This window comes from Ptychodera flava, chromosome 19, assembly GCF_041260155.1.
Source record: "Ptychodera flava strain L36383 chromosome 19, AS_Pfla_20210202, whole genome shotgun sequence".
Lineage (NCBI taxonomy): Eukaryota > Metazoa > Hemichordata > Enteropneusta > Ptychoderidae > Ptychodera > Ptychodera flava.
Genome location: NC_091946.1, coordinates 2688500 through 2713296, shown reverse-complemented (window position 1 = coordinate 2713296; position 24797 = coordinate 2688500). Strand labels below are relative to the sequence as shown.

The 24797-nt window shown below is 36.4% G+C and overlaps 1 protein-coding gene across 1 annotated transcript; it reads right to left on the bottom strand.

Annotated features, from left to right (window-relative positions):
- Nucleotides 1–1075: 1075 nt before the first annotated feature.
- LOC139118383 (uncharacterized) lies at nt 1076–23422 on the bottom strand. Its single transcript, XM_070681678.1, has 2 exons — nt 22813–23422; nt 1076–4510 (listed from the first exon to the last, which is right to left on the bottom strand). Exons 1-2 carry the CDS (start codon nt 23420–23422, stop codon nt 4095–4097), a joined length of 1026 nt encoding a protein of 341 aa, XP_070537779.1. The 3' UTR covers nt 1076–4094.
- Nucleotides 23423–24797: the final 1375 nt, after the last annotated feature.

The following is a 24797-nucleotide window of genomic DNA, read 5'->3' as shown; positions in this document are numbered from 1 at the left end:
TTCCAAAATATTCTTTGAATTTTCGCATTAAACGGAATAACCTTTCACTACAGCATAATAACAACAGGTCTGTAACAGAGCAGACGAATAAATGTAAAAGTTTTCACGTCATTGCGATTTTTCCACTTTAAAAATTCGTCATGCAATAAAGGATGAATGACGAAAGAGTGTATCTGTGAGGATTCCAACGAATACATTTATGTGTTTCTAGTTACCCGACCTACTCTAGTAAAACCGCCGACTCAAGACAATTTTCCACATTTTCAAAATAGTTTGGGTAAATTATCTAAATTTTACAGTATTTTATGGGTCTTAGCCAACAACAACAAAAATCCTCCGACCTACCTAACCTAATTTTGGAGGCATGTTGACAAAAACACACTTTTGCTTGGCCTTAGTCAGAATGCACCTCGGCGTCAGATATTCGGACTTTCAATTTTTGCAATACTATTCCAGTCTTCCTCCCGTGGGGGCGCATTTTAAAGCTCTAGGATGAAGAAAATCCGTCTTAAGTTTTTCAAAAAAATTGAATAGTTTATTTTCCCTATAGAGTTAACACAGGGATGGCGCCCATTTTGAATTTGAAATATCGACAAATATGAAGCAATTTGTGTCCTTTGTACCAGACTTTGCTGGGTGACCTGATTTTTATTTGGTAAGAGAATGGTTGAAATATTCATTAGGGAACATTTGAACACAAGTCCAATCCTTTCGCTTTCGAGGAACATACTACATTACTACCTTAAAGTTCCTATAGCGGGTTTACTGCTTGATTTAATTGTATGAATGTATGTATGTATGTATGTATGTATGTATGTATGTATATACTTTATTCAGTACTTTAGGCCACCAGCCTTTATGTACAACAAAAATTTAACAGAAAGAAACAGTATCAGTCGCCTTATGTGACTGCTTGATTTAAATAGTGTCAATGTAAATATGCACTGGTCTGATTATTCTATTTCTATACATAAACGTTTGTCCATCATAAATTGTTTATCTTGTTGTCTGCCCCAGTCAAAGGATCAGCCTTGAGTTGAACATTAATAAATGATTATAGAAGTCACAAAGCGGATAAATTTGTATTGTACTTTATTGGTTATAGTTGATATCAATAAATCGTATCTGGAGTAGAATACAAGTATAAAATATTGTCGAAGACTCTGAAAGCTAAACAATGAATTGAAGACTATAGCCGGTAAGTATTTACAAGACAGCTAGAGATAAAAATCCCACAATCTAAATTGTTCAGCTCGACATTCATGAGAGAATGTACTTCAAAGAAGTTTCGATTTGCGGTTGACCTCATCAGTAGATTATTCTTTGAAGTGGAACTGTAGCAATCGATAAGACTTTCAAATTAAGACGTATAGGTACGAAGTTGTAAGTACTGCCATAAGGTAATTTGTTATTCCACAGTCTGTAATTTTTAAAAGCGGTAATTTCCTTTGCTGTAAAACAGTCTATACAAACGCCTTATATTATGGATTACTATATTCATCATAATAGTCCTCACTATTAGGCAAAATAAACGACACTTCCAGGAAAGCTGAAGCAGCTCAAATCTGTTGTCTGTGTTTGTTGTCGAACAGCGACTACCTTCCACATAATTCTAAAAGAAAAATCATCAAAATTTAAATAAACACACTCTTTCTGCAGGTATTGACGTCCGTGTATAATATATGTTGTGGTGGTAAATACATTGAAATATAAACTAACATCGAAATCAGATTTAAAATATACAAAGCAATAATTAATTGATAATAAATAGTCATGTAATAATATATATATCTGTGAAAACAAGCTTATTAAAGTGGACGACTCATTTTTCCAAAGCGCGTAAATAAAAATTGACGGAAGATTCGTCATACAACAGACACATATACGCCAACTGAAAATTTGCTGGGCCGTTTTACTCACGCCCTTCTTAAATTAAAAGTAACGAATGTCTTAGATTCAACTGAATGAAAATTTAGTTTTCAGTTTTAAAATTTTGCATCGGGGAATGTTAAAAATTTAACAGCATTTAAAATTTATATTTCACTGAATTCTGTTGTTCTTGTCCTTAGATTGAACGAAATGACAATGCATTTTATTGCTGTATCAAATACATCTCAACTGTGACGTGTTTCTACTGTATTAACGATAGTAAATTTAACTCCGGATGCATTTGTTTAGAATCGTGACATGTTTTGCCATGACTGGTAGGGTAAACGATTCCATGTGTTTAGTATTGAATTAAGTAAGTTCCATTAAACATTTAAACACGGAAGAAACTTAAAGAAATTAGCAAAGTCAAATATACGAAATAAATTAATCACTTCTGTTGTCGGCAGTATGACCAAAAAATGAAAGAAAGAATGGATTTCCCGTCTATGGGAATACGTAAACTATATGGCAGTGTTTTCAATATTTTGTAGTGATAGTTTGACTAATTCAGATAACTCTAACATATTGGCACAGCCGGCCGTATTTCGGATCAAAAATATTTTGCAGTGTGAAAATATTCATTTCTTTAAAAATTAACAATTTTATCAAACTCATGTTGTAACAAAAAATCCTTTACATTTTTTCCTTCGAAATTTCAAGTGAAACACTTGCTACAGTGTATAGATATCGGAAAAGATGTTTTCAATCATTGCACAAAAAATAGAGATTTGAAAACTTCATGGTATTGGTGACAATAACAAAATAATCAACCTTAAAATTGAATAAAAGAATTAATATATTAATTATGACATACTTATGGTATCGGTGACTCAACTGAAGTAAATTAATTCAAATAATCAATTCTTACAAATAAATAAATAAAAACATCAATAGATCCATTATCACGTACTCAAATAGATAAATAGATTGATAAAATAAATAAATAAATAAATAAATAAATCTATTTTTGATATGTTCTTAACCCATGGCAATGATTAATTAGCGTGACTGGCGATAACCACGCAGTCCGTGACGATAAGCATACAGTCCGTGACGACAACCTCACAGTCCGTGACGACAACCTCACAGTCCGTGACGACAACCTCACAGTCCGTGACGACAACCTCACAGTCCGTGACGACAACCTCACAGTCCATGACGACAAACTCGCAGTCCGTGATGATGACCGCACAGTCCATGACGACACCCTAATATGGTATATGACATACGATGCATCTCCTGAAAATATATTTTTAAAGTATCACAAGCAATATGATTAGCAATATGAAAGCTTTCACAACATCGATCTCCTAACCTTGTAACCCTCTCCGCTGTGCGATCAGAGATAGGTAGTAAACGTAGGCATTGATTTATCGAAGAAATACAAAGCTTGAGCAGTTGTTTTAACATTCTTGGCATATGTTAATTGTGTCATCGTGACGTAAAAGTGGTTATGCGGTAACACTAACAAAATAAGTGTCAAGTGGAACACAAGAAATAAAATATTCAATCTAAAACCTCCATCCTATCGTCGGCCTCTGAAAATTACCAATATTCGGGAGTCAGCAGATGTTGATCTACTTGTTCACTTCTTCATAGAGTTTGTCTATCGACTCCGTTGCTGAAGTGGGTCATGTTGTCACGATGGTAGTACACATTTCTTGCATAAGGAAGTTCAGAATGGTACAGTAATTCCCAGGCAAAACATGCTGATCTGTCGGCGTTGGTCGTGAGTCTTGTACTTGATGTATCAGAAGTCCAAAGTCAACGGCTAGGAGATGAAAATGCTAATGTACTAATTCCAGTTATGGATGGCATCATTTTAGGGCAAAACATTCAAACGATTTCTCACTCTAGTGAATCCAAACAGAATGGCGTTTCAGTCTCATTGAGAAAGTGAACTCCTCTAAATATCAAACCCAAAGTGGGACACGGGTCAATAAACGTTGGTCACTGTCGGCATCGTTTCTTGAAGACAATCGTGATAGCTCGTTCATTAAACATCAAATGCGTAATAAGCGTTCCTCAGAAGCACATTGCAAGCTCATCGCGGCTAATCGTCCTTCTATATTTTCTTAAATACAGCGGCAGTTATTTGCATCTCAAATGTCTTGTATATGAAGCAGCAAACACACAAGTACTGTAACGCTGTCTCTGACGTTAGTTTATCTAATAAAGTTCGGATACAGGAGGAATCCATTGAAATTGATGTAGTTAAAACTGTTGCTATAGATGGCGTATTCCTGGTGTGGTCCAAGTTGTATCCAGACCGTATCTCCAACTTCAAGCTGCAGCATAATACTCTGTGATTGCACCACTCTTCTGTCAGCAGCGTCCGTCGATATGGCAACCTGCATTTCGTTGTTCTTCATCAATGTGATGCCGATGTACTTGCCATCGTAAGATCGGACGTTAAAAGAGAAGAAGTAGATACCTGGAATTTCAGCCACAAAGACACCAGTAGAAATATCGAAGTCTTTTCCCTTGTTGGCGTTCAGCTTGTCATATGTTATGATTTGCGGTGATGTTGATCCAAGAAGTACACTTGATCTTGACGCAGAGAAGGCACACTTCCTCTTAACTGCAAGAAAGTAGTCAATAAAAGCAAGTGTGTCCTTGATAAATATGAAATTATGATGTTCTGTTGGATGTACAACATTGCATTTTGGAATAATTTAACTTTTGATTGATGTCGTAACTTCATTGACTTCTGTCATAATTATCATAGTCACCAGCATTGAGCTATGTTATAGAGGCCTACTTTCTATGCCTACTTTTGTAATCTACACGATGACTCAGTCTCTGTATTCGTGTCGCCATAAGATTTGAGATAACTAACAATAATTGCAGAATACGATTGAGATCATTGCAGATAAGAATAAAACCTAGCTATTAACACAAGTCTAATGAGGAAAGTAAACAGTGTGATCTGCAAGAAATGATTTATGAAAATTGGCTATTTTATTTCGCTTGTTTTTAAGAGGTTCAGATGTGGCCGAGTGATTGTAGATGAAGGAGTCTCGGGAAGATCGGTATGGGTTGCAAGGTTTAATCCCATATACAAATATGTATAGATCGCTGCCTTGTGAAAGTTAACGTCAGGGCAAATGTCCAAAACACTTGGGTAATCGTTACAATATTGGTATACACGATCTTCATTATAGATTCAGTTTTAATTTGTTGGCAGTAATACTGGTTGGCAAAATTTGGCAATGTTTAAAGAGTTAAAAAACAAGGAAAGATGGAACAAAATGTCCGCACAAAGATACACAGAAATATACAAATGAAGCCCGCAAATCCCTTTCTGATATGCACAATGCTATTTTTAACCCTTCTTCGGCAAATCTGACAAAATTTGTTGGTTTTTTAATGATTTTGATTCAGATGGCGTGATATGCTTAGTGAAAAAAGTTGCAGAATTCTTTTGGGCGAAGCTGTATTTAAAGAATAGCTGCACGCAAGCTGTCATCGGATATAGGCCAATTATTGTCTGTTCTTTGACTGGGCAAACTGTAATTAACGAGTTTGAAATAAGGCGCCCGACCACATGAACACAATTGCCACACAGCAGGGACACACTGTTATTTCATTCAGGCTTAAAATTTGTAACAATGGGATAGTCGTTGCTGCTAAAGGGTTTGAATTCTCATAGATTAATTCTCAGAATAAACAAATAAATAAATAAATAAATAAATAAATAAATAAATAAATAAATAAATAAATAAATAAATAAATAAATAAATAAATAAAATTAATCAATAAAGGGGTGGATGGTTGGATAGATGGATGAATATGATACAAATAATTCGGCTAAATTTGTTCATAAAGTTAACGTAATCATTTTCTGTGCCTTGCCAACATTGACAGTGAACAAAGTTGCTATTGCTTGCATGTTTATTTCTAGTTTTATGTTTCATTGGACCTCTGTAAATCAGATATTGTCGCAATCCGTTAAATTACCTTCAGAATGAAACTAACCCCGTTTTAATGTTACTGTCTCCATGATGTTAATATTGTTGTCATGGTTATTGGTACTTTTCTAAAACTTGCTTAAATATTTCTGAATTTCATAAAAAGTTGCCTCTTAAATTTACAGGTATGTTACAACATGAAAAATTTGATAATGCCATTGCATCATAGTAAAGTGTTCGCCGCATATTTTGTAATTGACTTATTGTACAAATCCAGATCGCAATGTTTCCCAGTTTAATATAGTATCTCGCTCTGTCAAAATAAGACCAAGACTGGTTTATCATTAACAAACTTTAATTGGAAAGGTTTATTCTGACAACAACGTCTTGAAGGAGAGCACAGACACCGGATAACATCACACCTGATTCAATAATCGTATACATTTTATTAAACTAGGTGTCGCTAACCATTGCACGATTTTTCATCTGTTAGCAGCCAACGTTAAAAAAGAAAAGCACAAAGATACCGTGGTTGTTGTTAATGATGATGATGTTGTTGTTGTTCTTTTTCGCCAATTAATTTAATCCCTTAGTAGATTTGACGAGCCAATGATTTTGCACGATATATCAGATCATAATTTAAAACACGCGATATGACAAGGATTATTGTTTATCAGATTTGTACATCCATCAGAACATCTGAAATAATTAAAGTGCTTGCAAGAAGATACTGAAATCTGTCCTAAGAATACAAGAAGATTTACTCTAGAAACACGCTGATGAAGTAAACAAGAAGTCCTCAAGCAAAAGAAACAGCAGCTGTAACAATAAATAAATTTCTGATATATGTTGAGCTGTGTTTTACAACTTTTCTACGCTCTGCAGTGCTTTCTCAAAACTGACACTAGAGGGTTCCACTCTGATCATTTCAAATTGATACACAAGTCTATACTCCAATTGTTGACATCGTACCAACACATGTCGTGTGGTACATCGTCCAACCATTTACAAACTGTCGATACAAGTCATACTTTCTAACTTCGCATCAAACAGTTGCACAGAAATATTAGGCATTACAGCTGCAGCCTCTTCAAATATTATATTAAACTTATTCGAGAAGAAACGAGTATGATTGAATGACAAACGTTATTTGTTAAAAAGAAAAAAAACTACGTGTATTTTTATCTCCCTTGATTGAAAACATTTGATGAAATGAATATTTTACGGAAGCCACTTGTTGATTATCATACAACAAGAAAATAAGATATTCTGTCTTGCAAAACATTCATTGCAAACAGACATCGGAGAATAGACAGACATTTATTTCAGAAGAAAAATAAGAATGAGAGTGAAAGATACGAGCAAAAAGGTCAGTATGTCAGGTAGTGCGACAGATTGTTGCAAGTTTTCACTTCTCTGAAAAGACACAGAGATAGAAGAAGCTCAGCGACTTTCTACTCTTGCCAATTCGCAATTTGATGAAAGTATGACAGCTAAACTCATTGGGATCACTCTGGTATACACATTTGACAAATTGAAAGTGGTCAATGAAGAATTTTGTACATAGAGACTATCGAAGAGAAACTGGGCAAGGTTGATATGGAGGCCATAGACACTTATTTGTCTAGTATTTTTACTCAGAAAGATGTGAAACATGGTGTATACTGGCCGAGTCAGCGTCAGTGCATATATTAGCAGGTGTCAGAGCATACTACGTTACACCTATGTTACCTATGTTTCAAAAATTGACTAACGGAATGATAAGCGGCGATTGGATACAATGCATAGTTTAGCTGATAGTTGTCACGATGAAACAGGACCACAGTTTGCGCTTTTATGGTCACACAGGGTCAAAGGTTGATACAGGCTGTGCCATCTTGATGCAAATACTTGGCCTACATTCCTTCTTTGAAACTGAAGGCCAGATACTTGTTTTAGTGTCTCTAGTGTTTCCAAGGTACGGACCTGAACTTACAGTGTTGCGGGATTTTGTTGCTGGTGATGTAACAGTGGAATGGTTGGCGATATGCCTGGCTTCATAGAATTTGAGGTAAGGAAGAATACTGGCTGATGTAAGTAAATACAAATATAAGTCGGTGATCTGTAGCATTAAGAATTTATACAAGTACTGAAGGGGCTTGATACTGGGGGGGGGGATTAAAGTAAGATTATCAGAGCCGAGCAAAGTCAGCCAACACTTCAACACCTTTAGAAACGATTCCTGTGAACTTTCTGGAATTTAATCAATGTTGATTATAATCAGTATTCAACACTTTTGTGGAACCAGCAAATCACAGCGATTGCTATGACAACAAAAGCACGATAGATGCGATAAGTTGCCATGTGTAATGGATTAAAGGAGCAACATTGGTGTTAAAATAGTATTGCACTATTCTGGCTGTTGGAAACCAATGAGACACTAAACATACGGAGACTTTACTAATTCGTCTATTTGACTGATTTGATCACGTCATGAGTATGAACACATTAGATATGTTTGAACACACGACGGTTAATCACGTTGGAACCTATGATACGTATTCAGATACGCTTCCTGAATAAAGTGAAATTTTGTAGCGGTAACTCCGAAAGAGTTGCAAGGTATACAGTTCAACTCTGTTCATTTATGATAATGATCACGTGACACAGGGAGAGATACCATGGTGATTGCATACACCGACTTCCTGCGTTTGTGTTGGTGTGGAAATAAGATCGACTAGCGATTGTAACTGATTCGTAGTGAATAATAAATAAATCGACTACTAATTGTTACTGATTTGTAGTGAACGCAAGAGAGAGAGAGAGAGAGTCATTAATTTTTCCTTTTTTGTAGAAAGGCACATATCTAGAACGCTCCTTCGGGTTGTTAGCATTCACTTTAAATGTTGAAACCAGGTGATCAGTTGTCATACCAATTGTGATTGGACGGATTACAATATGTGGACTAAATTTTACGAACAAGTTTAAAGAAATCGCATAATTCAGTTGAATCGCAGATGAGACTTTTCTTAGCTACTGTTCATCCCTAAATGTGCAGGAGCGGAATTCAAAGTGTAAGCGTCCAGCTAAACTGAAGGAGAACAAAGACTTTTGAAACTATACGACCGCAGCAATTAAATATAGAATGAGATTTGAGAATGTTTAGACTTTTGTCGGTTGTTAAGTCATTGCATTACGACGGTAGAAATATAAGCAAAACAAAAGCTCTGCAAAATCATGACGAAATTCAAAAAATATGACAAATTCTGACTGCAACAAACCAATAATTTCTGGTTGTACTGACGAAATAATAGCCATTGAGGAAACTCATCTATCTAAGGGAAATCGGTGAATGGTTGAAATTTGTCACTCTTATAATTGGCACAACGATGGCATGAACGTATTAGAACTGTTTCATATATATATATATATATATATATATATATATATATATATATATATATATATATATATATATATATATATATATATATATATATATATATATATATATATATATATATATATATATATATATATATATTATATATATATATATATATATATATATATATATATATATATTATTGGTCACTGTATCCCAGTTAGACAGTTTGTACAGCAAGTGGCGTAAATAGTGCATACAACCATCATTGTAGGGGGCATGTCTTCGTACCGGACCTAGCGAATGGACAAAATGGGACAATACAGAAAGCAGGGCTCGAAATTAACTATTTTCCCTGTAGTCCACTTGGGCTACCATTTTCTGAAGTTGGTAGCCCAGTGACAATGGCTGGTGAGCCCATACATTTTAGTGAAGGGATATCCTTTTTCGTTAAGCAGACGAGAAAAAGCTGTTTTTCAAGATTCTAACCATGAAGTGAATTTTCTAGTCATTTGATGTGAATATTGCACACCTTTAATACCTTAAGAAACAGGTATAATGGACGTTATGCAAATTTTGATAGTCGTCATGACAACGACACTACCTTCTCAGCACTGAGACATACTGTAGCAGGGCTAAAAATAGACCATGGGCTTTCTGTAGGGACCAGGCATAATTTCTATGTAATTGGGATTGATACATTATGATGAAAATGCGACGAAAATACATTTTCATTGGCCATCATTTCCTGTGCCCGTCATTCAAGTACGGCAGTTCAGATATAGAAACTTTGTTGCAAAGTTCCACCGCACGGTCGTCTTCGTTATTTGCATTTAACAAAGTCATAGTCTGGCCTTTCTGTGTCTAGCTGGGTTTGACTGCATTAGCTGGTCCCAAAGTGACAGACCGGACATGGCATGCCAAGTACTGACTGAATTTCAGGTCCCAGGCTTTGGTAGTCCGTGTGGGCTACCATTTCATGGATTTTGGTAGCCCCAGAGAAAAGTTGGTAGTCTGTGGACGCGGGACTACCGCTAATTTCGAGCCCTGCGAAAGCCATGTTGGCACCTGCACACAGCAATTTTGATAGTCTCGTGACGTTTCCTCGTTATATCTTCATATCGGATGTTAAAATTCTCACAAATATTGATTTTAATTCTAAACGAATAAATCGACAACCCACTCGGGGAGTGGTTTATATGCCGCCGAAGCAAAGCTAGATCTGACTTAGTGATTACTTTGTGCATGTATGGATTAATCTCAACATCAGCGCAGGTGTCACATGCAGACAGTCTCCGATAATTAATCAGGCATTATTCGATTGAAATCAAAGTCATCAAGGGTCAAGTAACTACGGTGAAAGCTTGGCGTTCATCAGGGAAATTAGACCATCATTTTGCGAATAAATAAGTTGTAAAGAAAATGAATGAAACGAGACATTGACTTACGGGCGTCCTACAGGGATATCAATAGGCATTACAAACAGCTGTAAACAGATCGATGTACTTGACAGAACTAGCTGTCTGTTATTTATTACATTATACCCATGTGTGTGTGTATATATATATATATATATATATATATATATATATATATATATATATATATATATATCTTTATAATTTCGCTTCGCTAAGGATGTCCTTACTGAGTAATTTGGCATGTCTGAGATGGCACTCTGAGTTTGGTACAGTGAAGTGATAAAATGATAGTTTTTGTCATATGTTTAATTTCCATTATCTGAAATTGAATGTTTTTGATGTCAGGCCGGTTTAGTATAATTACAAGGAGCGCTTGAAGAGAGTAAGAAAAGCGCGAGAAAGCACGAGAATAGCAAGAAAAGGGAATAAGATGTGTTATACTCACGCACAGACTTGATCGATCGATAAGTTCAAGAAAAATACACTACCTCATCTGAACATATCCCAAATTCTAACACCCCTTTTTATCATCCCTCCCAACCCACACTAATAATTCTTACGTGCTACTTTTCGGAATAATTTTGGACTTCCCAGAGCCATGTGGTTGCACGAAGATAGAGGTCACTGAAGATGATTAGACTACTTCAGTTTGGTCTGCCATATATTTTCTCTGTTCGATCAAGTCTGTGACGAGAAGCCATCGACTGCTGTTGTATCTGGCGAAATGTCGTTAGAGAAAGCAAAACAGAAAACGGCTTGTGGAAGACATAGTCATGGCAATCTGAGGAATGTCCAGGAGTGAAGTTGGTCACAAGGCGAACGAGGATGCGTAACCATGGTAGGTATCAAAGGTAGTCTCATTCATGCCCACATCTCGTGCGACCACGTGACCGGGAGTTTCCAAGTGACTGACCCACTCTTGTTTACAGTGGCGATGATGGAGCAAGACGCTTGATATGGATGCGTGGTATTACATGAAAGGCAATTGTACAATTTGACGAAATTTGATGATTTCCACAAATCATTTTCGTTTACTCCTCTGGTCATGTGGTCGCACGAAGTAGGGCTTTCTTGACGGGCGTGAATGAGACGGCCTTTGTGGCTTTGCCTCGTTCGCAACTGTGGAGAGTAAAATAGAAAGGAAATGAAAAGATTAATGTTTGGCCAAAGTAGTATGATATTCTCTTAAAAACTTGGTATTAAAGACTAACAGTTTATCACTCTAAGCAGAAAATTTGTGCTACGCACCTGTCACAAAGTGAACAAGCAATTAATGAATTTTGTGTAACCATGATGAACGTCGTTGTTTTGATTACAGCGCGGAGTGGATTTCTATAACCAACTTGTACCCTAAACGCAATTAAGTCACAGATACTATCAGGGCAGACGCGGTTACCACCGCAGATTACGGTGAAAGTCATGCATGAAATAACAATAGACACGTTGCAAACAATCAAAAGTGTGAATTTTCAATTAGACAAAAGTGTGACTAAAAGTTTCGTATTTGCCCGAGTATGCCGCGAAATCTTGAAACCTATGTGTATAAGCAGTTTTCCACTTTGAAATGAACTTCGCGCTATGCAAACCCGTCATTTTGTTTACACGTTAAATAGAATACAAGAATTACGATGTAATTTCAGTTCAAATATCCAAGGCTGTGCATATTCCCTTTTAAAGTATATCAGCGCATCTTAATTGTTTAGCAAACAGATGATGATAACAACAAAGGTTATTGTTTATATATATATATATATATATATATATATATATATATATATATATATATATATATATATATATATATATATAATCATCTGTTTTTCACTGATTTGCGGATAAAACACGTAGCATCACACAGCACAAACCAGTTCTCATTATGTTACCAGCACATGTCTTTACCGTGGTGATTATTCGACAACAACATATCATATTCCATACCCGATCAAAACCTGTGATGGCAGTTTGAGCATATATGTGTGTATACATGTGTGTATTTGCTGGAAAAGAATATTTATTAAATGAAATCATCACCATCGTGTATGAGAAACAGCAATTCACTTATCCTTCATTCGTGAAAACTTCAAGAGAAGTGCGACAAAATGTTGGTTGTTGTCATGACAAACTACATGTGTAGTCTGTACAATAGGTTCTGTACAATATCAAAGATAGGTTACTGTACAAATGATTTCTACGACAAGGCTTATTTAGTTCGGTCCATCACAGCTTACATATCATTGGGTACGTCACGTTGTATCCAAACCAGTTGACTTTCCACCGTGCCTTTGATTGGGCTTATATGCATTGGAGTTGTGTTTCTCTGACAGACGAGAAACTTATAACAACACAAACTGATTAAGGAAGAATAGCATTTGAGGTAATATGCGCCTCGAAAGTAACCACAGTGTCACCATTGTTTACATAACTATCACGTGACAAGGTAATTTGCATAACCTTTCAAAAATCGGTTTTCCCTATGTTTTGTCTCAATACTTCAAAATATCTGACTCAAACTTGCTGGAATGCAAGCTGTCACAACGCTCTTCCAAAGTGTGTCTCAGTTTTTATATCTTGCTTAGTTTTTTTGGAGCACAATTTTAAAGAAATCAACTACGGTTAAATTCACTGCTCTGGAAGTTTTTCTGGCATAAAAACTGTTTTAGAAGGTTTAAAAAAATTCTGAGACACACTTTTAAAGACCCTTAGAACAGCTTGCACTCACACAAATTTCAGCCACATATCTCAAAGCATTGAAACAAAACATAGGGAAAACCGATTTTTGAAAGGTTATGCAAATTACCTGTCACGTGATAGCTATGTCAACAATGGTGACACTATGGTACTCAAAATGTTCCCCTATATCTACGCTTTCTGAAAATATATAATTTACGGGGGTTCTGAGCTTATTAAACACTAGAGAATTGTTAGTTTAAAATGGTCAATTTCTTGTCTTGGAACGTGAAAGACTTAAACTTTTGCTAAACTTTCCTCAGCGAAACTTTCAACCATTCTCTTACCAAATCAAGAATACAAATCTGGGGTTACCGGGACACGTGTGGTGCTGAAGAAACAAATTACCCAATACCGATATTTGAAATTCGAAATGGCTGCAATCCCTGTGTGAACCTTAATGGGAAAGAAAACATTTTCGATTTCTTGACAAACCAAGACAGTGAAAATTTTCTTACTCTATTAAAGAGCTTTAAAATGAGCCCCAACAGCTGTTAGATCAGAAAAGAATTGTAAAACTTAAGAGTCAAAATATCTGTCCCCGTGGCGTATTCTACCTTATGACTCTTACATTCAATGTACATGAAAAGCTTGCAACTTTGATACAGTACGTCCAGCGTTGTTTCTTTACTAGTCAAATATTGAGAAGAAGAAATGCTGTAGAAATCTCACCCAAACTACAAGAATAGGGAACAAATGTTCACATTTAATAATGTTTGCATACTTGACCTGCGTTAAAATTGTGAGAGACGAAGTTGACCAAGAAGAAAATTGAAAAACAAAGATAGTCATTTGCAAACATTATTCATGAAGGTGAACTGCAAGCATTGGCAGACTCTCAACTCCAACTGCCATCAATATGCAGGTGTAAATTTTCTAAAATTCCGTAAAAAATCACAGTTTTGTGATGACGCCATCTACAGTTAAGTTCAGTCTATGCATCTGTTGTAATTGTGGCCGTGAGTTTCGTATTCGGTTTTGATCGATCACTGTAGCTATTTTTAAACATCTTGTATCGCCTTCACAATGACTTTAGGAAGTCAAACAGGTACACGGAGTCAAAAACCTGTCGAACGTCCACCCGAAAATATATTGCTCATACTGTTAAATTTTCTGACACTTATTGCGTAACGATTTATCTACATTGCAACAAAATTACCATAGTCACCAACGTAATGGATTGGTGCACATTGTAAATATATTTCTGTTTGCCATAAAATTCGTTATGCAGCCCTCTCAGATTGACTTAGCAAACACAGCACAATGATACTTACAGCTATTACAGAAATTAAATTAAGAAAACAATTTCTCGACTTTAACATTGGAGAGCAGTGCTCGCTATAAAGATAGACCTGCAAACTGTTAACGTGATCGTCAAATCAAAGACGAATAGATTCTGGTAAATTCCATTAAAATCAAATTAAATTGAGAATGGACAACATTTCACAGAAAGAAGCAAATGCGGTGAATGTCAGCCAAGTCTTAATAGATGCATTCAAACTCATTTAGCCATGTACAGGTATACATTAAATCTTTAGTTCATGACCCGTGCTGGTCTTATGTTCGTTTTCACCAATCATTTTAGAGCCACCAGCCATTTTTAACTCAACCATGTTCATTTGTATAAGCGAGACAACATTACCGTTGAATGACAACTTACGAGACAATATTGAAAGGTTGACGGTGACGCTCACTCTGCGGAAAAGAAGAACAACTGTGAAGCATATATACATAATTTGTTGATGAGTTCTGACGAATTCTTCAAAGAATATCAGGTAAAATGAGTATTTCTTCTTCTAAGGACGTCAGCGATTGGGATTTTGTTAGGGAACTTTATACTCCCATATTTTATAAAGACTTGAGTTAGGAAGAAGCCACAATGTGAATTGTTGAAAATCAGAACATGTTCAATATACATTAAAATGCCAGTAATTTCTGGAATATTATTTTCAAAACAACACGCAAAGTAGAGTGCGTTTGGCAAAAAATTATATGGTAAAATGATTTTAGAATTTAACTATCTTCAACACAATGCGACATTGTCAAATGCTGAAATAATAAATTAATTATGATTTCAGTCAAAGTAACTCATCAAAAGTTTTACTGTTAATTTTCGAATTTTGCTGGGCAATTGGTCAATCCATAAGTATTGCCTGACTGATTGTAAAATGCCTGTAAATGTTATTTTAAGGAACGTAATAATTCTCAGATGTTAAGTTGAAAAAACAGTTGCGACCTTTCTTCAGCTGAAAGAAATGTGTAAAATAAATAAGATTTTTGTTATTTCAAATGCAAAACAATGGGTCGTATTGCTGTCTGTGCTTTTCAAACGATTATTTCAAATGGTATATCCTTAAATAAAATGTTGACAAACAATGGCTGGGCAAAAACAAAATAAAACAAAACAAAATATAAGAGTCCTGACAAAGTTACAACTGACAATGCTGATGATGAAGATTACGATAACTAAGAAGACATGAGACGTTGTATAATGTCCAGTTTAAAGTGAGTCTCAATTGTGTGCATATTGATGAAAACGTTTTCAGTTGAATTTCACTGAAAATAAAAATTGTGTTGTCAGGGAGGCCATGCAATAAATGATGTTGTTGAGGCTAATGGAAATTTTTGATCTCAGTCAAAATGTTGTAGAAAAAATCTCATAGTGTACTTTCATTTCGTGTTACTCTGTGGTATTAAACTTCAGTGTAATCAATTAAATTCAACTCTGACACAAATGATATTTCTCACCCTTTAGGTCTACATTATCATTTTGAACTGGTATCCTCAACCAACAAGTACAGCATACTCATAATTCGCGGAAATCTTTTTCACATATTTTATACCAAGAGCAATAACTGTTTTGGATTCCGACACTCACATTTTATGATCAGTGCTTTCGTTTTTATCTTGCCGTAGTAATTTGTTTTCTCATATTTTGGTGGAGCGAAAGACAAGCTCAATAGAAGGACAATAAATATTATTATAACTACTACTACTACTACTACTACTACTACTACTACTACTACTACTACTACTACTACTACTACTACTACTACTACTACTACTACTACTACTACTACTAGTTTTACTACCAAGATGATGATGATGATGAATAATGTTGTTGTTGTTGTTGTTGTTGTTGTCACAGACTGTGATTTAACAAGCGACAATGCCACTGACCCTAATTTTGCCATTGCAAGTGACAGAAAATATCACAGACAAGTAATCAAATGTTGATTTCTGTAAAAAAAATACAACGTAGAATAACGGCTTGACGCAAAATGGCTGACAGATGTAGACTGTGTCCCAAGGACAGAAATAAGTTCTTGAGGTAATAAATTTCCCTCAAGATTGACACATTGGCAGGAAGAACCACCGCCTATTCTAATGTTCTGTGGACAAATTGCCTAAAGAGGAACACGCGGAGCGTACAGAACTGACGATAAATCGAGATAAGAGAGCTGTTTTGTGTTCCTCCAATACTTAGCAACATATGGTCTCATATACTAACAACAGGAGAGTCATTTTGCGTCATCTCACAGACGTTGGTAAATGTAAACTGCACACGTGCTCATCTCTCAAATAACGTAAGATAGCAGATTTGAGTGTCGATTAGTCTTGTCTTCCACGTTTTACCATTTCCCGTTGCCTCAGCTTTACATGTCAGTAAAATTATAGCAGGTATCTATGCAGCTACTTTATTTCATCGTCCCAGCTCTAAACTTGGAGCGATAACACCATTAAATGTTGCTAGTCGGTGATTGTTGTTGTGCGTCCTAACCAAAATCTATCTATATTAAGGAAGACGTTGAAATCGTGAACCGAAATGCAATGTTCAAACCTTTACATGGCATTATTTTAAAGTTTAACTCCGTTTCGGAGGTTGTTTAAGTAGCCAACTGTTGAATAATGGCTACCAATAATCGCTAAAATTATGACGACACTGATTATTTGGGGAACCATATCATAATGACATGTCAATAATATTCACTAAATAAATGTTCTAACGTTTTCCGAGGCGAAATTCTCATTGGATAGCCACAAGCTGACATTTTTGATTTTGCCGATGTTGTCCATTACGCTTAAACCGTCCCTGTCATGTGACTTGTACCTCAATGCTGGCCTTACATTTAGAAAATAATAACCAAGTAACTGATCAGTACTTAAAGTGATGTTCTATGATTTGATCTTAGGTATTGAGGTTGCTTCATTTGGTAAATACAGTGACTGCAACATTTCATGATCAAATATCATCATTATTTACATTGTCGGTTTATGGTGTTGTCAACAGATGAATTAGTAATGTAGTGTTTCTGTTCAACGTATTTCGGTCCACTATCGTTAACATCAAATTGTGATCAAATTACGGCCATCGATTTTTTTTTTAAATTGAAAAAATGTTGCCTCTCCAAACTTTACATAGGTAACATTAAAAGTAATTTACTAGTTGTAGAGTTTACTTTTCAACTTCAATATGGAATCACAGTAACCAGTTTTTGAGTGTTTGTGGTTTTAGTATGTAAGCCTGAATCAGGAAAGATTCCATATCATGATTAAGGTTTCAAGTCCTAAATTGTCAAACTAAACTAAGATTACTCGACCATCCTGGTAAATGGTACTGTACCTCATAGTTATCTCTATCTAATCGTTGCAACTTGATTTATTAAATTTCACATGAAAACCGTATCACCCGGATGACAAATCCTTCAAACTGTCACACATTGTGTAAATTGTTAAACTATTTCATATGCTTTAAAATTGTATTGCAATTAGCTTGCAAATTTACATCGACACAACTATTCATTTTCATAAATAAAACTATATGTTACGCGTTGTTTGCATCATGATTAATACTTGGTATCTTTGCAAACTTTCGGAAGAAGAATACGTATAAGAGAAAGTACATTTGTTTTATCGAAAAAAATTAAAGTTCAGAGCTTCAGCTAATTTCTTTCTTTTTATATGTCTATTCATCTGTATAGATATATTGAATGGTTGTTGTTATCAAATTTAACATACTCATAGTGCATTGACAAATTTTGGCAAATACTAGCTGTATTGTACAAATTCCATAAACTATATACCAATACGTTTGGTCATCATTGCCCTATGCCTGGGTGACCATCACATTTTTATATTGCCCAGACACATGCTGACCATCACGTTCTTATATTGCCCTGACATGTTGGCCATCACGTTTTTATATTGCCCTGACATGTTGACCATTCTGTTTTTATATTGCCCTGATATGCTGACCATCACGTTTTTATATTGCCCTGACATGTTGACCATCCCGTTTTTATATTGCCCTGACATGTTGACCATCCCGTTTTTATATTGCCCTGACATGTTGACCATCACGATTTCATATTGCCCTGACATGTTGACCATCACCTTTTTACATGCCCTAACATGTTGACCATCACGTTTGTATATTGCCCTGACATGTTGACCATCGCGTTTTTATATTGCCCTGTAACGTGCTGATTACGTTTGTATATTGTGCTGCAACATGTTGACCAACTTCCTACATTGTCTTGCACAAGTTGACCATCACTTTTCGACTTGCCAGAAATTTACGACATGTGTTTACATTTGATCTTTGGAGAGTTTCAAAGCCATGCGCAGTGGCTGATTGAAGATTGACCGAATACTTGAAATAACAAGTTAAATGAATATAGACGAGTCAGAGGTGACATGATGAAGTTGTACAAAATCTTATCTCAGCAGAAAATATAACAGTGAAGTATCCAACTTTATCAAATTACAAAAGACATCACATGGCACCTGAGGGCACCATTACAAAATCACATGACACCTGAGGGCACCAGTACAAAATTACATGATACCTGAGGGCACCAGTACAAAATCACATGACACCTGAGGGCACCAGTACAAAAGACATCACATGGCACCTGAGGGCACCATTACAAAATTAATAAACAGTTTACCAGGATTAACATCAGAAAATACTCGTTTATCCATAAAGTGTGAACTTTTGGAATAGTTTACCAGAAACAGTAGTTGCAGTTAAAACAGTGCAAGCATTTGACAATAGACTAGATAAACTGTGAAAAGATCAACTATTTACATTTAGTATTAATGGGGAGATACCTACTCCAAGACAAAACCAAACAAAGCCGACATTCGTGGACTTAAATGGCGTAGAGTCAGAAGGGGACCGGTAAGTACGTTAAGCACTGCATCGCAGTGGCACCCTGTGTATTTATGTACATTATTGAATAATCGCGAAAAGTCACTTGAAGATCGTTTCTATTAATCATATCACACAATTTGGAGACACATTTTCAGTGACTATATTTGCAGTCACATTTAGCCCTACAGACCTTTTACACCGGACAACGATATAACTTGGCTTAAGATATGTTTATGTTCATCAATGTTTTATAATTGTCATAGAAATAAATATCTAAAATACCAGCTGTATCAAACATATTTTCATATTTGCTGACTTATTTATTTTGTACAGAATGAACTTAACACGGAATATGTCATTGCTGATATGAAAAAAAATTGACTCATAAACGTTATGTAAATCTCTGCAAACCATCGTTCCGTCTCTCCTTGTAAGACTGAACTTGTGTTATGCTATATATGCACTCCAGACTGCCATCCAATACTTGAATAATAAAAGACCCAGATGAAACATTCAGTGGAAATGATCAGAAACGTAAAACGATGCTGACTATTAAAATTAGATTAAAGCATTTATGATTTATTGATATTCAAAATCGATTTACGAGGACCAAGAAGAATATTGTGATTTCGTTTTACCCTAAAATAATGAAATATTATGGACAGAATCACAGTGTTTGATCAAGTTTGACAAGCACAATCATGATTTCAGAGTTCCCATTAAGCTTCTCTTGATGTTGCCAGGGCACGTTCCGTACTTAGTTTATTGCAGATTCTAATGATGACTACGGCTGTTCAGAATCTCAAACTACTCCACATGAAAACATGAAAACATGTCCACCTCGCGGAAGGTTAGCAATGTATTAGAAACTTGGAATAACCGTAGTGTGATGTACCCAGGGGATGTACCAATAGCGTATTTTGTTCTTCACAGTTTGCATCTCGTCTACCCAGAATTCTGATAACTTACAAAACATTTTAAAGACAAGATATCCAATAAAAGTATCTAATTAATCCCCGAAAAGTTCACAATAGTGTCTCCTTTCTTTTGAAAACGATGAATGAATACCATAGCCTGCATTGGATTCTCTACAAGGAATGAAATATTCAGTAACAGCCTAATACACTGATGAAATGTACGTGAACAATGTAAAGTTGCTGCGGACTAGGCTATGTATTGTAAAGATACGGCAATAAATATGATAAGAAGAATACTCATTGGTGAATTCATTAATTTCTGCATTTACATCGATTACTTTCTACCAATATATAGGATTAATCTCTCCTCTAGATCTTTTCTGCTGCCATTTTGTCGTGGGTAAGTTGCATCCACTACTATAATCATTGCTAAATTTAGAACATTTAGTTCTAGGTTTACATGAATCTCAAAGTGTTGTTTTCAAAATGGATTAACTCTTGATCGATTGACGAATCAAAACCTTTCATAGATTAAAGAACAACCTCCTTAAAACATTCCGAAAAAGCAGACATTATAAGACAGTCAATGTAGATATTTTCTTTTAAGATAGAAATTATTGACGGAAACTCTCCGATAATGAGTTGACGAATTAAGAGGATCATCTTCATCAGTAACAGAAAGACAGTGTCATTTGTCAGTGACGTCATAACAGTTTGAGAAAGCAGTAAATCTTAACGTAGCTTAGATGTGACAAGTAGTGTCAAAGTGTAAAATATCAAAACTACAGAAAGTCAAGTTCGATCCTGATAGTAGGCAAATAACGGACGGAAAGTCTGCTAAATACTAAGAAAACTAGCGAGTCAATGCTCTACAGAAATCATTCAAACCTGTAAATGTATTGTTTGGTTACTTTTGCTTGGCTGACCATTTTTCGCCTCCATAACGCACATAAGAAGAACGACACAATTTAGAAATTGTGATAGTTAACCAGAGTGTACAGCAAACATCATTGTTTGATATAACACTTATGGTTTGTACATCATATGCATGTCAATTTTTTCATTTTGCTGCGGGGCCTTACCAGAAAATAATTATCTACTGAACGCAGGGCTTCTAATGCTTCATACAAGGGCTATATATTTCCTCATAGAATTACCCTGACTTCCTGAACGCATTAAATATGTACTTAAAAGTATATTAAATCTGTTGTATATCACATTAATTCGGAATGTGATAACCTGAGAATTACAAATCTAGTAGACCATCGCACGTGTCGGTAATGAAAACTCTATCGGGTTATGTATTTAAAGACCGGAGACTCCATCCCCGGGATCAGGTTTGTTCTAGTCTGTAAGAGGAGTATAGAGGTGTCATAGCCTCTTGTTTTCCATTGAAACTGTAATATAGTGAGTAAAGCTCATTGCAAGACAATCTGACGCCTGACACAGGCCTTTTTGACACGGCCATCAAGTAGTCCAGATTCTTGTCAATGGTAAATACTGGCGTAAGCTTGTGGGAGTGAAGATCGTAGCAAGCGAGATGACCTGGAATTCACTGAATCCCCAGTTAGAGACAGCGTGGCCAATTTTATGCTGATATTATCGAGCGACAACGGGCCACTTGCCTGCCAACCGTTGCCAACCAACCGTGCTTTTTATCTCATTAGAGATTTCGTTTTCTTTTGTACCCACTTGCCCTAAGAAGGTCATTACTACAAAAGAAAGCCTAGCAAACCGCCACTCTCTTTACGTTCTGTACGACCACATTTTCAATCAGTCAAATATTGCGGTGGGTTGTTGAGAAGCGGGAAAAGAAGACGAAATTTGATAATTTATCTTCATGTATGGCTTCTATGACCTTGATGCTGTGGGAAAATGAACAGACTCAGTGTATTCAGGTCATTCAAATAAGAAAATACAGCGTTTTCGTGCTTTTGGTCACGTGGTGCCATAAGGTGTGGCACGTTCCCCTTACGAACAGGCGCGAGAGACACGAGTCCGTGTCGTATGGACATTGCAAAGTGACCACTGGGTCTAACGACTGAAAGCGAAAAGCCAGGCAGCGCCGATCTGTATTATTGAATAATGCTTAGGACATTGTTTGCATTGTAGTCAACAAAGGGCCGGCAATTTTATTATAGAAAGTTGGCCACTAATCTTCTACGTTAAGAACAAAAAGAAGTCTGCGTCCAGCCGTCCTATATACCACCTTGCCTTGCTAACCTTTATATGTCTGCTAAATGCTGCACACAAATAGATAAACAAGGGTAGGAGTTAGCCAAATTAGGGCCAAGTTTGAAGTTAATGTGTTGAACAAGCAAGATTTTCCTCTGCTGTAAACTTGAAAGTAAGCTTATAGAAAAGAATGGAAGTAGTGTTGGGATACCTGTTGCTTCCAGTTGCATTACAAATTCCCTCATCTGTTGGAAGAGTTCTTCACTCCTGGCCAAATCAGATTTGCTAAGTTCGGTCTTCACGAACGCACCTCGATCCTTTGGATCTTTCCATTGAAGTTTGAGAACACTTTCTCTCCATCCACGTTGATTTTCGGACAATGTCTCTAACTCCAAGTCCTGCCGCATGAGTAAGTCTTTCAATTGTTTTGTTTCTGCCGAGTCGGACGCGATCATTGGATTTCGGCTATTTCCCTCAGAATTTTCCAAATCTGTGGTCAATGGCCAGTCGCTTGGATTGTGTAGCTGTTCTCTTGATTGTTGTGTGCTAAACTCTAGTTGACTGATGCTCTTTCCGTCGCTAGTTTGGCCTCTAGCCTGGTCTGCGTGGGCGGTTGTTATTAATACCCATAGTTCCTCGTTCTGCTGCTTTACTTCGCTGTATTTCTGCTCTAGCTCTTGCACGCGACCCCACAATTCCTCCAAATTCTCCCTATGCACGCTCGTACCTTCTAAAGGCATCGACTCGGCACGGAAAGTTTGGCTGAAGAGAAATGGAAAGAGCAGTGTGAACGCCAACTTCATGATGGTAGTGGAAAACATGGCCTCTCAATTGCTAGTCCAGTGTCCCTGGTCAGTACCGCGTATAGGCAAACTAAGCCAATCTTACTATCAAAGCACGTTTCATTAAAATTCAGAGTGCATCGTCTTGGTTCTTTTGAAGTTTTTATTTGCTTTCATGGCCGGTGGTCTCGGGGCCATGTATTTAAAAGGCCAATTCAAATCTTAGTACTGTTGCGCGCATGCCGCAGTTTTCCAAAACCTCAGCGCCGAGCCACACACAAAGGATTTCTTCCTTAGCTGTAACATTTTGGTATGGAATTACAAGAAGACCTTAAAGAGTTTACCGAGCAAAGCCAGTCAGGATGTGTAAAATTTACGTCAGCCTCAAGTTCCTTTGTTCTTGTGTCTATTCTTTGAGCACGTCTGTACCGCTTTAGGGTCGAATGACTGGGCCAACTAGCTACCTGTACAACACCAGTCACGCTACTAGCCCTGGCGCTCTTCGAGACCTTGTTAATCAAACATGCCCTAACCGAGTCACCGGAGAATTTCTTCAGGAACAAGCCTGACATCATGCGGTTACTAAAGTCCTTTGTCTTACAGTGAGGCTAAATGGTGACCCTACTCTATGAAAGTTAACGACGACTTGAAAAGATGGATCAAGAGCGCTGGAAATGTGATCCAACGAGTTGTATGTGAACAACACGGATCACTTTGTCTTTACAGTATTTCTATCGGATAATGTTCCTTGGTAATGGCAAACAGTCTTCAGCCCGAGTTTTACACAATGTAAGTGATTTTCAGGTTCCAACCCTCGTCTTAAACACTTTTTTTTTCTTTTGGTGGTTTAGCCTCCTCGCTTGTAATAGTTTAAATAATCTTGGCAGGTCGTACCATGTGATCTACATGACATTTCAAGACGCATTGTCGATCTTGGGGATATCGCTTTAGACTAGCTATGGTGAATCGATCAAGGACAAGCCATGAGACGTTGTAGAAAGGAGTTGTCCCGTGAGTTCAGTCAACAGTAATTGACCGTAGATTTGCAGAAAGACAAGCAGCGACCTTAATCTGGGACTTTATCCCTGATTTTCCAAGTACACAATTGTGTCGTTTGTAGGCGACACGTGTTTTGAAGAACAGAAAAGTTGGACATTCTCCTTATTGCCGTCATTCCTTGTGGAAAAAATTATGATTATAAAAGCTAAATGATTACATTTCGCATTTATGTTGCTGATTTTGAGTAGATTGTTGTCGCCGACTACTTTACGGTGTTACCTAGATGAAAGATCAGAAATGGGTGTACTGACGAATATAAATCATTACGATAGGGAAATATCCCATAACGATAGGGAAATGTCCCAAAAGTAAATAAATTAGAGAAACGGACCATCTGTTTCCAATGTTTTCCTTT

What these genes read in the sequence shown, in the direction of transcription:
- LOC139118383 (XM_070681678.1), bottom strand. Translation starts at nt 23,422, where the DNA reads ATGTTTTCCACTACCATCATGAAGTTGGCGTTCACACTGCTCTTTCCA. An exon ending in AATGCAACTGGAAGCAACAG is followed by an intron (nt 4,511 to 22,812) that starts GTATCCCAACAC and finishes ACTTTCTTGCAG; the next exon opens with TTAAGAGGAAGTGTGCCTTC.